Raw genomic sequence first — 13,461 nt, forward strand, 5'->3', positions numbered from 1 at the left:
CGCGCATAGTTATACATACATAGGTTCTTGTCTCTCCAGCTGACGTTCACATTGGAAACTAGTATTAGGGTTGTCGTCGTCATCATCATCATCATCCTCCTCTCAATGGCAGGAGATCCATGGAAGGCAAACCCATGGCTAGGCCGGGAGAAAATGGTCTATACCACCAAATGCTCCAAAGTACCCCTTAACACTACGCAGGCATGCATCATAGCCAACAGACTGCAGTCATTTATTAAAAAGACAGTTTCGTTTCATGTTCATAGTTAATATGAAGAACAAGTAGTACTGAGGTCAGAGTTCAGTAAGGTGCCCGAGCCAATGATCACAGTGATAACAGTCTGGGGTTACATTTATCCCCTGCCTTCCTTCTGCTGCCTGCGGTTTCTGGTTGGTTCGGTGAACACTAGGGGCTCTTGTATTATAGTGGCTGGGTAATGCTTGCCAAGAAGTTCCACCTCCAGTCTCTGTCCTGCGGCACTGAGTTCTATAGGAACATAGGCAAAAGCCAGGCTCTGGTTGGTGCAGTAACTGTAGGTCCCAGATGTGGTGTTTCCCACAACCTGAGGAAGATAGAAGTGCATGGGGTTACAGTAAATATCTAAATATCTGCTGTTTAGTTAATCCCATCTAACATCCGCCCGCCACCCTTCCCCCACACACACTTTGCCGCAATTCACTGGCTAACGTATTGATAATAAATCGCATATGCACTAACATATTCGATTATTTTCACGAAGGACAGCTCTGGAGTTAAGAGCTGCCCTTTGCGAGACTGCCAGCGACACAAAGGCTCCCCCCCCCCCCTCCTCCTATGGCTGTGCCCAGCCTCAGCTGTTTGCTGCATGGAGTGGGACTCCGCGGGCTTCTCCTCTTTTCTGTACCCAGAAGGGGAAGTGCAGTGCTAGGGAGGAGGAGGTCACTGGTCTGGGCAGCACAGCAGGAGGCTGTCTGGTCATCAGGTGAGGGGGCAGTGCGAGATCGCGAAAAGCAGCCAACTGGCTTTATGGGGTATCGCTTATGATACCCCCTGCAGTGGTAACCCAACATGCAGGCTTTCGTGCATACGAATATGCGGTGACAACCCAGATACCGGGGGTTTTTACTGCATTTTCGTGATAGAACATCCCACCCAAAGTCTGTGCCACATCACCGGTAACATGTTGTCAGCATTCTAATCGTATCAATATTTCATCAGTTTTGACATGTTGAATGTTGACATTACAGCCATGTCAATATGAGGAATGTAGACAAGATATCAGAACCCATATATTTGCAGAGTCATTCTACAGTGATATGCTGTAATCCCTGCATCCCATTCACAGCTCAGGTTTCTATGAGGGATGAGGAGATTTGCAAACCACTTTCTATGATTAAACTGTTCTCACCTTCCCATCGTGCCATACGCTTTCATTGCCCTCAGGATCCACAGTATCTGTTTCCAAGGTGAGATACACCAGTTTCCGCTGCAGTCCCTTCTCCTTTATGTGCTGCAAAGCCTGCTTGCCAATAAAGTCAGCTGGCTGAAATCAGAAGGGAATGATGATTAATGACTGCTGTAGCTGGGAAACACACGTGTGTTTACACATTTACATACATGCAGATTTTTACCATCAGAAGATCAAAAAAATGGCATGATTTTGTTGTCATAAATGATTGCACCTTTGAAAAAAAGTTTTTAGTTCGGACATTCTGCTTTTTTTTTTTAAAGGCATCCCGGACGGCCGCTGAACTTGAACGCTACTTCATCTGGCCTAACGTCAGCAAAAGTAACACCCTACCGCCCTCTACGGTCAGCTGACGACTGTCATCTCTCCTCCACCCTGATCACTGCTTCCCATGCTAGAGTACAGGACTTTGCCCGTGCTGCACCCCTTCAGTGGAACGCACTCCCTCGCTCCATTAGACTCTCCCCGACCTTGCAAAGCTTCAAACGGGCACTGAAAACTCACCTATTCATCAAAGCGTACCCTTCCACTGCATAAACCAGCTGGTTCTCCGACCCCTTGCCTGTTCACATCCTGCTATCTAACCACCACCCACTTGCTTGCACCTCTTGTAATCTGTCTGTCTCCCCTTCCTACTATATTGTAAGCTCCTCCGAGCAGGGCCCTCTTCCCTCCTGTTGTCAAAGCCCACTTCTCTTCACATTTCACTCACAGCTCTCCTATACTCCAACACTGTGACCATCTTTGTCTCCATCATTGGCCTCAAGCCTCTAGTTGTATGTTCATTGAGTCCTCACTACTTACATTTAAGCTGTAATGTGTATTGAACTGTGGTGCTGTTTATTTGTACTGTATTTTTGTTATTTATTCAATGTTACGCCAAGCTTTGTCTCCCTGTATTGTTCCTTTGTACGGTGCTGCGAAACACTTGTGGCGCCTTATAAATAAAATTATAATAATAATAACACACTTTACAGATGCAACGGTACAGTAAACTGCGTGATTACATTTATAGCAAGGTTTAAAAGTGTTTAATTGTGTAAGGTGCTGCATTATTGCTGTAAGAAGTGTCATGGGTTGGAAGGGGGGATTATTATTAACATTTAAATGGGAAGCGGTGTCATCGCTTGGAGAGAGATAATGTAAAGAGAGAGTAAATAGTCTATCTTCCATGTTATAGACTGGGTTTGAAAACTGATCTCTCAACTTTATCTCTCCCCACAAGGTGATCAGTTTAGCAATTCTACAACTTCATTAAAAATTGCAGAAATTATTTTTAACTGCGTGATTTACTCATGAGCCCTAATTTATAAATCCAAGTCCCACATATAAATACAAGTGCATTATAATATAATCATCATCATAATAAAAACCATAACAAAAAGGACAAATAGTCAAATGGAGATTAAGGCACTGCCTCTACCTGTAATGCGTTTAGCTAACTTTATAAAATATCTGGCTATGCAGAATTGTGGGTACTTATGTATTATCTGGGCTCCCATGTTAAATGCACCCCATTTTTTCATACCCCTACTATCCAACTACGCATGGAGTGGATTTTATATAGTGTGGCGAGCGCAGCGAGCCACCGTGCCCGAAGCGTGGTGAGCGCAGCGAGGGGATGCGGTCTCATAAGAAAAACGGAAGCCCAGATATTACATAAGTACCGAATTGTGTAACCCTGAATAGTGTCTTTATGTTACTATCCTAACCTATGCTTGTGCCTTTTTGTACTGTATGCCTTCCCTTTTTTCCCCCTTAGTCCTATGCATTTCACAATGAAAATGGGAATCCTGCTGTAAAGATATCAACCACAAGGTGGCACTGTTACACAGTTCATCTGACACTGATCAAACTACTAGAACTGCTTTTATGAACTCACCTTGTTTAACTTTATAAAATACTGAAGACCAGCCTCCAGCGGGTTTGTGTCACAATTCATCTACGCAAAATACAAGATACTTTATTAAAGACTCTTCAGTATTATACTGAGTAAGAGGAAGTAATATAATATTCAATAAAATGTTGGGAAACAAACAGGCCCGGCAACAGGGGACGACGACACCTGTACCGGATCTCAAGACTCCTCCGGAATTTTGGACACCAGTTCCTTGCCTGGGGTTGGGATCGTTCGGTCTACAGCAACTAGGTTGACAAGTATTAGGTCGACACCACTAAGTCGACAGGCAGCAAGGTTGACATGGGTTTAGGTCAACACAATCATTATGTTGACATGGGCAAGGTCGACAGTCAAAAGGATGACATGGGCCTTTTCATTAGTTTTTTACCGGAATGTCGACACTGTCGGCATGTACACAGTTTGAAGTGCACTGTATCCCCTCACTAAGCTTCAGACACACTATTTCATTATCCCACCATGAAATACCGCCTGCCGGCACACGTCGGCTCAAAAAACAGTATAAATACCCAATTTCGACCTTTTGACTGTCCACCTTGCCCATGTCAACCTAATGCTTGTGTTGACCTAGACCCATGTCGACCTAGTGCAGGGCTGGGCAACACCGGCCCTCCAGATGTTAGTGAACTACACATCCCAGCATGCCTTGCATCAGTTTCAGCATGGCCACATAGCAAAACTAATGCAAAGCATCCTGGGATGTGTAGTTCACTAACATCTGGAGGGCCGGTGTTGCCCAGCCCTGACCTAGTGGTATCGACCCAATGCTTGTCTACCTAGTTGCTGTAGACACAATGACCGTATCCCCTTGCCTGTGCCATGCTGTTTTCAGACACACAAAAAGGGAGCCCGGCTGGCCAGTGGCACAATGAAGTCTGTTTTATGCTGATGTCACACCGCTGCACAGCATAGAGGTCAAGCTACCCATGATGACAGAATCATGTATGTGCTGAAGCGACAGTGGATAAAGGAGCAGAGACACAGGAAGGAGGGGATGGCTGAGAGACACAGGGAAGGTAAGGCCTGAGAGAAATGGGGAATCAGAGCCACAGGGGGAGGGATAGGCTGAGAGGCTAAGGAGGAAGCTAAAAGACACTGGGGAGGCTGGTAAACACAGAGGAAGGCTAAGGGGCCGAGGAGGATGCGGAGGCTAATAGGCACAATAGGATACAGAGGCTGAGAGACACACAGGAAGTAAGAGACAAGTGGAGGCTGAAGGTGAGAGACAAAGGGATGGTTCTGTAGAGACACAGGAAGGATGAGGCTGGAGATGGGAATGGTGCTGTAGAGACACAGGATGGATGAAGCTGGAGACAGGGATGGTGCTGTAGAGACACAGGATGGATGAGGCTGGAGACAGGGATGGTGCTGTAGAGACACAGGAAGGATGAGGCTGGATACGGGGTTGGTGCTGTAGAGACACATGAAGGATGAGGCTGGAGACAGAGGTATGGTGCTGTAGAGACACAGGTGGGATGAGGCTGGGGATAGGGATTATGCTGTAGAGACAGGTGGGATGAGGCTGGAGACAGGGGGATGGTGCTGTGGAGACACAGGTGGGATGAGGCTGGAGACAGGGGGATGGTGCTGTGGAGACACAGGTGGGATGAGGCTGGAGACAGGGGGATGGTGCTGTGGAGACACAGGTGGGATTAAGCTGGAGAAAGAGGGATTGATAGACTACATTCCCATGGCTCTAGTTTCTGCGGACTGGTTCCTCTTGTACATGACTCACATGGGCTATTAAATGCCCCTTTTCCACAAAAAGCCCAGATCTGACCTGCATTATTGAACACAGTTTCAAGCTGTGTAACAGTGTCTTGAAACCCCATTCGTACCATGGGCTGGACCTGTGTTAATGGAGTGTCTTCCCTTTGCTGGCGTCTGGAGAGGAGATCATGTCTAAACACCATTGAGCTGGCTGTCCTTATGCTTTAGGAAGGACTCAGACCAGATCAGACCTGGGTCACCTGTTTACATCGCACAGTTTCCAAAGTGAGCTGCGAACTGGGTAGACCGGACAGTGGCACAGATGTATAAAGCCTTAAAAAGAGATAAAGGCAAGGGTGATAAAGAGAGATAAACGTCCAGCCAATCACCTCCTAACTGCCATTTTACAGGCCGTGTTTGAAAAAAAGTCATGAAGGAGCCGATTGGCTGGACGTTTATCTCTATTTATTACCCTTGCCTTTATCTCTTGTTAAGGCTTAATACATCTGCCCCAATAACTGGATTTTTATGGCAGCGGAAAACATTCTCTGTAGATTATGACAAAGTAACCTGGGTCTTGCAGTACCACAACAATTGGGAAGCTGCATGCTGCCCATCACTGATGGATATTTTATAACTACTATTAAAATAGTTATAAAATATACACTTCTACAAAAAAGTAAATTAATAAAATGAAAAATAAATTCCTTTAAGCAATATCAATATAACTACAGCAGGTGGGTTTCTTACCTCTGCTCCCCAGCCTCGGAAAGCTTTCTCCAGCCTTAATGCATTCATGGCATAGGTGCCAAAGTTATCAATTCCTTCTTCCTCACCTGCCTGCATGATTGAATGGTACAGAGCGGCTGTATCCCGTCTCCTGTGGTACAGCTCCCAGCCCAGCTCCCCTAGTGGCAGGTAACATGAACAACACCAAGTCAGTCAGCTAATGATCCCACAAACTTCAGTAACAAACCAAATTAAATGAAACCTACATAAAATCCGGAGGAAATGTTATTGTTCTATTCAGTAAAAGTAGTAACTAAACATATGGTTCCTTTGTCTGATTACATAATAAATATCAATCTTTGTGTAATCATCTATGCTACCTGCAAGACACATGACAAGATATGCTTGGAAAACACAACAACCTATTTACCTCTGAACCAAGAGCAGAATACAAGGTCATGTTTCTTAAGTCATTATATGGGCAGATTTATCAAACCTTCTAAAGAGGACAAGTGGAGATGTAGCCTACAGCAGCCCCACGGCCGGCTTTGTAACTACCTGCCCCCGGGGCTGGTCACTTCTCTCCCGCCAACTCCTGCAATCCCGCTCACATTGCAGCAGCAGCGCACACCGGCCGGTACAACGCTTTCCCAGATTGCAGCGCTCAGTGTCTCCTCCAGCAGCAGCACAAAGGGCCTTATTCTAGTTCACTCTTAGAGGCAAATTCCTTCTTAGCTGGACAAAACCATGTGCACTGCAGGCGGGCAGATGTAACATGTGCAGAGAGATTTAGCTTTGGGTGAGTTATTTTGTTTCTGTGCAAGGAAAATACTGGCTGCTTCATTTTTACACTGCAATATAGATCTCACTTTGAAGAAAAACCCCACCCAAATCTAATTCTCTCTGCAAAAGTTACATCTGCCCCCCTGCAGTGCACATAGTTTTGTCCAGCTAAGAAGGAATTTGCCTCTAAGAGTGAACTAGAATGAAGCCCAAAGAGTCCCAGAGATTCTTGCGTCTCGCTGCAGTGCTGCTCCGACACTCTCTCCTTCCCTCTCGCCTTATGCTGAATTAGCAGCAGCAGCTGTCAGGTACAAAAGCCCCCCGCCCCCCCCCCTGGGTCACTAGCGCTACTACCCCCCCCCGGTCACCAGCGCTACCCATCCCCCCCCCCCCCAAGGTCACTAGCGCTACTATCCATCCCCCCCATCACTAGCGCTACTACCAATCCCCCCCGTCACTAGCGCTACTACCAATCCCCCCGTCACTAGCGCTACTACCCATCCCCCCCGCGCGCGCTACGGGCTGGATTGATTTACCAATCCGCCCCTGTGCACTAAGCTTCAAAAGTGATAAAATGGAGAGTGATAAACCGCCAGCCAATCAGCTCCTGCCTGTCATTTTTCAAACACAGTCTGTGACATGGCAGGTAGGAGCTGATTGGCTGGCTGTTTATCACTCTCCATTTTATCACTTTTGAAGCTTAGTGCATCTGGTCCCAAATGAGAACGTCTGTTTGACTGAGAAACTCCGGAACCACACTTTTCTACCTGGGCATGGCAGTGCTGGCGGCGCCCCTGTGTGTAGGTATTTTTCCCCCAGGCAAAATTATCAAGATTGGTAGCCAGGGGGCTCTGGACAGGATCACAGGAAGGTGTCCCATTCACTGATCTCAGCAAGTTGGCAGCGACAGGTGCATCGGACAACAGCAACCGATCAGAACATTGCGGCACGTGTCTACTGTGTACCCTGATAGACTTATTTATAGATAAGTATTAGAACACCCTAGACCCCACTCTATAAATGACCAAAATCTAAAAACCTTATGTACCAGACTTCTGTTATCACCGACTGCCAGCTGAAGCCGGGTACTGCAGCTAGTATTCTATAAAATGACAGTTGGAAGCTGTTTGGATGCTGTGCGTTACCCTGAATGCATAACTGCTAACTCCTGTCCTCACCTGTGTAAGATATCCTTATGGCAGTTACTGGGATGTCAGAGATGTTCATCCTTCTACTGTGCAGGAATTTGAAATCATCGTTGTTCAGGTTCTCTGTGGTCAGTTTCTGGAGCACTTTTCTGGATAGTGGTCCGGCTACACCTAGTACCCCAACTTCATCTGTAACATTCAGTATCTCAACATCGTGCCTGCCCTGTGCCGCAACCTCTTCTATCCATCTGTACGTATACAGTAAACACAAGACCCGTGCATAAATCCTATTCATAATAGGAGGTAGATGGATACAGTATATACTATCGGACTGACAGCTAGGTGGGACATCTGTACACACATCTCAGACATGATCTAGAGCTTAATCTGGCCAGGATTTGCATTCACGGATTCAGATATGCATGTATTTTGACCACATATGCATGTTGGTGAATAATGAATAAAAGAGCTTCATCTTTATATATCTGCTTGTGGAATAAACCATTAATATCAGCCCAATTATTTCCGACACCCTCAACTAAATAGCCCACAATTCCACCCCCATGCCCTCAATTTTCCTATGTATGAATGGCCAGTTATGCCCAAGGGGAGATGCAACTGAAATGTACACAAATTGGAATTTGTCCCAATCAGGTCAGTGTTGCGTGTCATGTTGGTGTACCTTTCAGATTGCAAAAGCAGGGTTGGACCCGGGTTTTGAACAGGGATCAGACCTAGGTCTTACCTGGGTTATTGCAGGGTTGGTGCATTTTTACTCAACCCGGGTCACCCTTGTTAAAACCAGTGTGATGTTATTTTTAAAGTACTTCATTGGTCTCTGAGGCTGGGGAATGTTTGATGTTGGGTCCTAATAAAGCCAGTTGCCGGTAACATTTAAGGATATTGCGATAAATTATTGCACCCCTGACTGTGGCTGTGATTTGCCTACAGATTTCCTCCTCACCCCTGATCTGCAGCAACTCCATGATTTCTTCATCACTCCAGGTTGACATGGCTGTACAGTGCAGTATAGTAGGTAGACAGTACAGTACAGTGCAGTATAGTAGGTAGAATGTACAGTATAGTAGGTAGAATGTACAGTACAGTGCAGTATAGTAGGTAGACAGTACAGTGCAGTATAGTAGGTAGAATGTACAGTACAGTGCAGTATAGTAGGTACAATGTACAGTATAGTAGGTAGAATGTACAGTACAGTGCAGTATAGTAGGTAGACAGTACAGTATAGTAGGTAGAATGTACAGTACAGTAGGTAGAATGTACAGTGCAGTATAGTAGGTAGACAGTACAGTGCAGTACACTTCTTGCTGCCACATTTTACCTGTTATGCCTGTCCACACTGTGCAGTGCAGGAAAGTATTGTGTGCGCCGCAGGCCTCAACTGACGCCACTGAAACTTAAACCAATCAGCACTCTTTACTCACAAGGAAATAACCCGGGTCTGCAGTTGTAAATGCATAATAACCCGGATCTGACCCGTGTATAACCCTTCTTTTTTCCCCGTTAATATACCGGGTTATTGACTGCGGAGCTTACACATCGCACTTCGACCCGGGTTGAATCAGCAATTACCTGGGACATGTGAAGAAGTTTACATAACAACCAATCAGCTTCTATTTAGCATTTTATAAAAATGTACATACTTAATAAGAGCATCTTTATGGACCTTAGTCTTTTCCAAAGCTGGCAACAAAGTAAAAATCTGATTGGTCAATTTAATATTTTTACAGGATGTAGCTTCATTATACTGAATGCTGCCTCACCAGTGCACAATCATAGCTAATCATGTTGTATTATGGGACTCATGACTAACTAGTCTAAAACAGGGCATAATGAATGACTGGGTTACAATTCACTCCCTCCCATCATGCACTTGGGCATATACTTTATATAGGACATAGGTTTCCTCTATATGAAGCCAGCATAATAGCCAAATATTGTGATTGCTGCTTTAGGACAACATTGACAGAAAGGAACAATGGACACAGACCTGAAATCATGCAGTTCTGACCCAGAGCCAGTAATGAGCAGGAACTCCCCCGGGGACAGGTGAGAGACTGTCAGCTCCGCATACACGCGGCCTCTCGGCGTCAGCATGTGACTTATGTTGGTGAATCCCACCTGAGGCACAGAAAACAACGTTTGCTAAAATACATTACAATAGTGATGCAAAACCAAATCTGTATTAGTATTATGCACCACAGAGCCAGGAAGGTGAAAGAGGAGGAAATAACATATAGGCCCTTATTCTGGTTGACTCGCTCTTGTGCGAATTCGAAAGGAGGACCTATGTTTTGCGTATGCGCAGCTGCATTTTTGCGCTTTGCATACGTGGAAGCTCGGGGCTTAATCTGTTCGCCGATTGCACGCTCCCTGCCTTGCGAGCAGGAGGCGGAGAGGGGCGTGTGGTGCTTGCCAGGGGCATTAGCATACCCCTTAGTTTCATGGGCATTCCCAAGAAAACGCTGGGCGTACATATGGTAATGCGGTTGTGACGTACGTGCGGTGGGCGGGCTACTGCCCGCCATATCACTGCATTTCTTTGTTGGACCACCCGTACATATGCGTGTGCCTTTCCCATCCTTCAATGGTTGGCGACCATCGAAAAATAAGGGAGGTTCCCACTGGCATGCAAATGGTTGTTTATGTAAAAAATCCATTCGCGTGCCAGACGAATGAACCCGGTGTGCGAATGGGGTTCTGGATGACTCGCTAGGGTGCGAATTTGTGTCTGAGTGAGTCAACCAGAATAAGGCCCATAATACGAGATACTCTTACGGTTGTCTTCATGTAATCCTCACGTGGTCACTGAAGCATTAGGAATGTGCTACACAGAGGCCACAGTGCCTCATTTTACATCATTACACACCTTTGGAATGACATTCGCAAAGAGATGATCCAGTAGTTTGGCTGCATCCTTCCCTTTGACGGTAAACTTGCCAAACGGTGTCAGATCAATCACCCCAACCTTCTCCATCACCTGCTTATACTCTCGCCTCACAGGCTCAAACCAATTTGTCCTCCGGAAACTTGGTCTTGACAAGTAGAAAAAGGCAGTAAGTGCAAAAAGTAATAGCCCAGGGGCCCGCTATGATGTTCTGAGGGCGCTGTAATTAACCAGGCAGATCAGTCTGTATTCAGCAAAAATAAACATTCTGAGTGAAATTCTCATTTTAGTAGACATCTACTTGTAATTGTCACTTACTTGTATCCCACATCGTCCCCCGCTTTATAGAACCAGTGAGGCTGTTCCCACCCTGCATGGAAACCCATGGAGCATTTTGTCTTGAGATCTTCATAAACTCCACTGACTCTCTCGGTTGGCCGCCCTGCAAACCGCTCCTCCTTAGGATAGCCAACTACAAAAATTATGGAAAAAATTCGTATTTGAAATGATTTATGTAAACATTTTTATAATCATATTTTCTGCAGTCACTGGGGAAAATATTGTGTAGTTCGGGACATGTGCAGAGAATGGAACAAAGGATTGGGCTGGAGGCTTGCTCATCCAATCTGGTTCCATATAACCAATGCCCATGGAGTATAAAGAATAAAAAAGGTGGAGTTCCTCATCAACACCCAGTTAGAGATCATAGAGGTCATTCTAATCTGCTCAGTCCTCTGCGAATTCGCACCGGGGACCAGTATTTAGCCTCTGTGCATGTGCATATTCGCATATGCACAGAGGGGAGGTGGATCAAGACGGGCAGGGGGCGTTCGCATGGGAACACCCAGAGTTTCCTGGGCATACCCACGAAAACGCTGGGTGCACCCAGGAATATGCCGGGGATCCCCATAGGAATGCAGGTGACGCCACCGGACATCAGCCGACCACCCCATTCTCGGACCGGAAGCCGTAACCAAGTCAGCCCAGACTGACTTAGATTTGTGAACAGGGTAGAAATCATCCAATGGGAGGCGACCATGAAATGATTTCAGGCTTGTACACTATCCTGCGTATACTGTAGATGTTCATACAAAACATCTATTTGCAAAGCAGCATGGATGTGCGGACCGCGTGGGGGGCGGGCATTCATGCAGGCGGCGTTGGTTGGTTCGTTAAGCAGTGAAGTTACACTGCTTAGCGAATCACCCAGCATAAGAAATGTTGTCCTGGGAGCTCAGACCTTATACAATGCAGTCTCCCCTGGGTTTATGAGTGGAGTTCTTCTTTAAATATTAGTTTCTTAAGATTTGGAGGGCCAGTAGCATAAAAATGCCCAGGTCACTCCAGTCTAAGCAAAGACCTAAAGCATTTCATACCAATGTTGTTAAATCCGTATGACTCTCTTGCTTTCTGTGCCGTGTATCTTGTTGTGGTCCATTTGCCATATCTATTTGGATCTAACTCAATGAGGTCAAAGGGAGGTTCTCCACCTATGATCCAGTCACTCAAAAATTTGCCGATACCCCCGGCATGGATTATACCATATCTGCAAACATAAGACTGAGCATTAAAACAAGACACTTCCTTATTGGCAAAGTATTCCAAATATTGTCTTCGCGCTTCAATGTTGTGCAATGTATTATCACACTGCTATGCTGAAGAGGGTGAATAACCAGTTGGCTGCTTGATTAACTTGGTCACAAAGGGAGTCTGTCGATTGCAAAATGTCCTGCTGCACCAGCCTCCTTAAGGTCCATACACACTGGGTGTCCATGCCCAGCGTGTATGGACAGTGATGATCGCGTTCATCGCTGGGGGGAAAGCCGCTCGGGGGAGGACGGCTTTGATAGCGCAGAGCTACACTAGGATTTCCAACCGATCATCCAAAAATCAATTGGATGCAGGCTCCCGTGGATCTTTTGCAAAATCTTCTGATCTTACGTGTTGCATGAAAGATCAGAAGATGGGATCTTAAAGATAAATCTTTGGTGAAGATGTGCGCTTGCCTGGAATCTTTTGTCCAGGACGGACAAAAGCTTTCAAGGATAATTTATGCGCACATCTTAAGATCGCAGATCTTTCTAGTGTGTGGGCACCTTAAGACACAAAGGGCCTGATTCAATCCGGTTTGCTTGGCTAAACCGGTAAATGCTGCTTGGCAGAAAGCCTGACCCACCGCGCGAATCCCCCTGGTAGCATGCGAGGGGATGTGTATGCTAACAAATCCTCTCAAGTGCAGCCGCACGTCAAAAAAAAAAAAAAAAAAAAAATTTCGATGGTCGCTCACCATCGAGAGATCTTTCTGCCATTCGCTAATAAAAGTCAGTGTCAACTTAGTAAACTTATTATGCCAGCAGATCGCCGAATTCGGGGTGTCAGCCGTTTGCCCCAAGCAGGCATCACAACGTCTTTAGGGGAACTCCCAGTGTTTTTATGGGGATGCGCATAAAACGCTGGGTACTCCCCTACTGCCGCCCCTGCTCTCCCATCCTCGATTGAAAAGGCCCAGCGAGTGGGATGGGGCAAATTTGGACCCAAGCAAATTGGTCTAAATCGGCACCAAAGTATGAGAAGCAGGCGTATGTGGTACAGAGCTAACAAAATATAATATATTTTTTCATTGAAAATTTGTATTATTTATTTTAGTGGACTTTTAGGTACATGCGTTTCCTGTATCATATGTACAGATGTAGCGCCGCTCATCCAGCACTGGGGCCCGCCAGAACACTCCCGCTGGCAAGTGGACACTACATATGACTGGGACCCGCGAGCATCTCACACGTATGCGCATCCCAGTTTCCCGTCGGCGGGGGACGGGAA

At 46.0% G+C, this 13,461-nt stretch overlaps 1 protein-coding gene across 1 annotated transcript in view; it reads right to left on the reverse strand.

The window, feature by feature from the left end:
- Positions 1-208: 208 nt before the first annotated feature.
- Positions 209-13,461, reverse strand: part of DMGDH (dimethylglycine dehydrogenase) — a 31,789-nt gene continuing 18,536 nt past the window's right edge. Inside the window, exons 8-16 of the mRNA XM_083152247.1 lie at positions 12,018-12,187; positions 10,960-11,113; positions 10,624-10,789; positions 9,745-9,875; positions 7,767-7,984; positions 5,827-5,984; positions 3,331-3,390; positions 1,389-1,523; positions 209-563 (exon numbers count right to left, since the gene is read on the reverse strand). Coding sequence (XP_083008373.1) covers positions 354-563; positions 1,389-1,523; positions 3,331-3,390; positions 5,827-5,984; positions 7,767-7,984; positions 9,745-9,875; positions 10,624-10,789; positions 10,960-11,113; positions 12,018-12,187 — 1,402 coding nt within the window. The 3' untranslated portion in view covers positions 209-353. The remainder of the gene's footprint in view (positions 564-1,388; positions 1,524-3,330; positions 3,391-5,826; positions 5,985-7,766; positions 7,985-9,744; positions 9,876-10,623; positions 10,790-10,959; positions 11,114-12,017; positions 12,188-13,461) is intronic.

Source organism: Crinia signifera, chromosome 1, assembly GCF_055691185.1.
Source record: "Crinia signifera chromosome 1, ASM5569118v1, whole genome shotgun sequence".
Classification (NCBI taxonomy): Eukaryota; Metazoa; Chordata; class Amphibia; order Anura; family Myobatrachidae; genus Crinia; species Crinia signifera.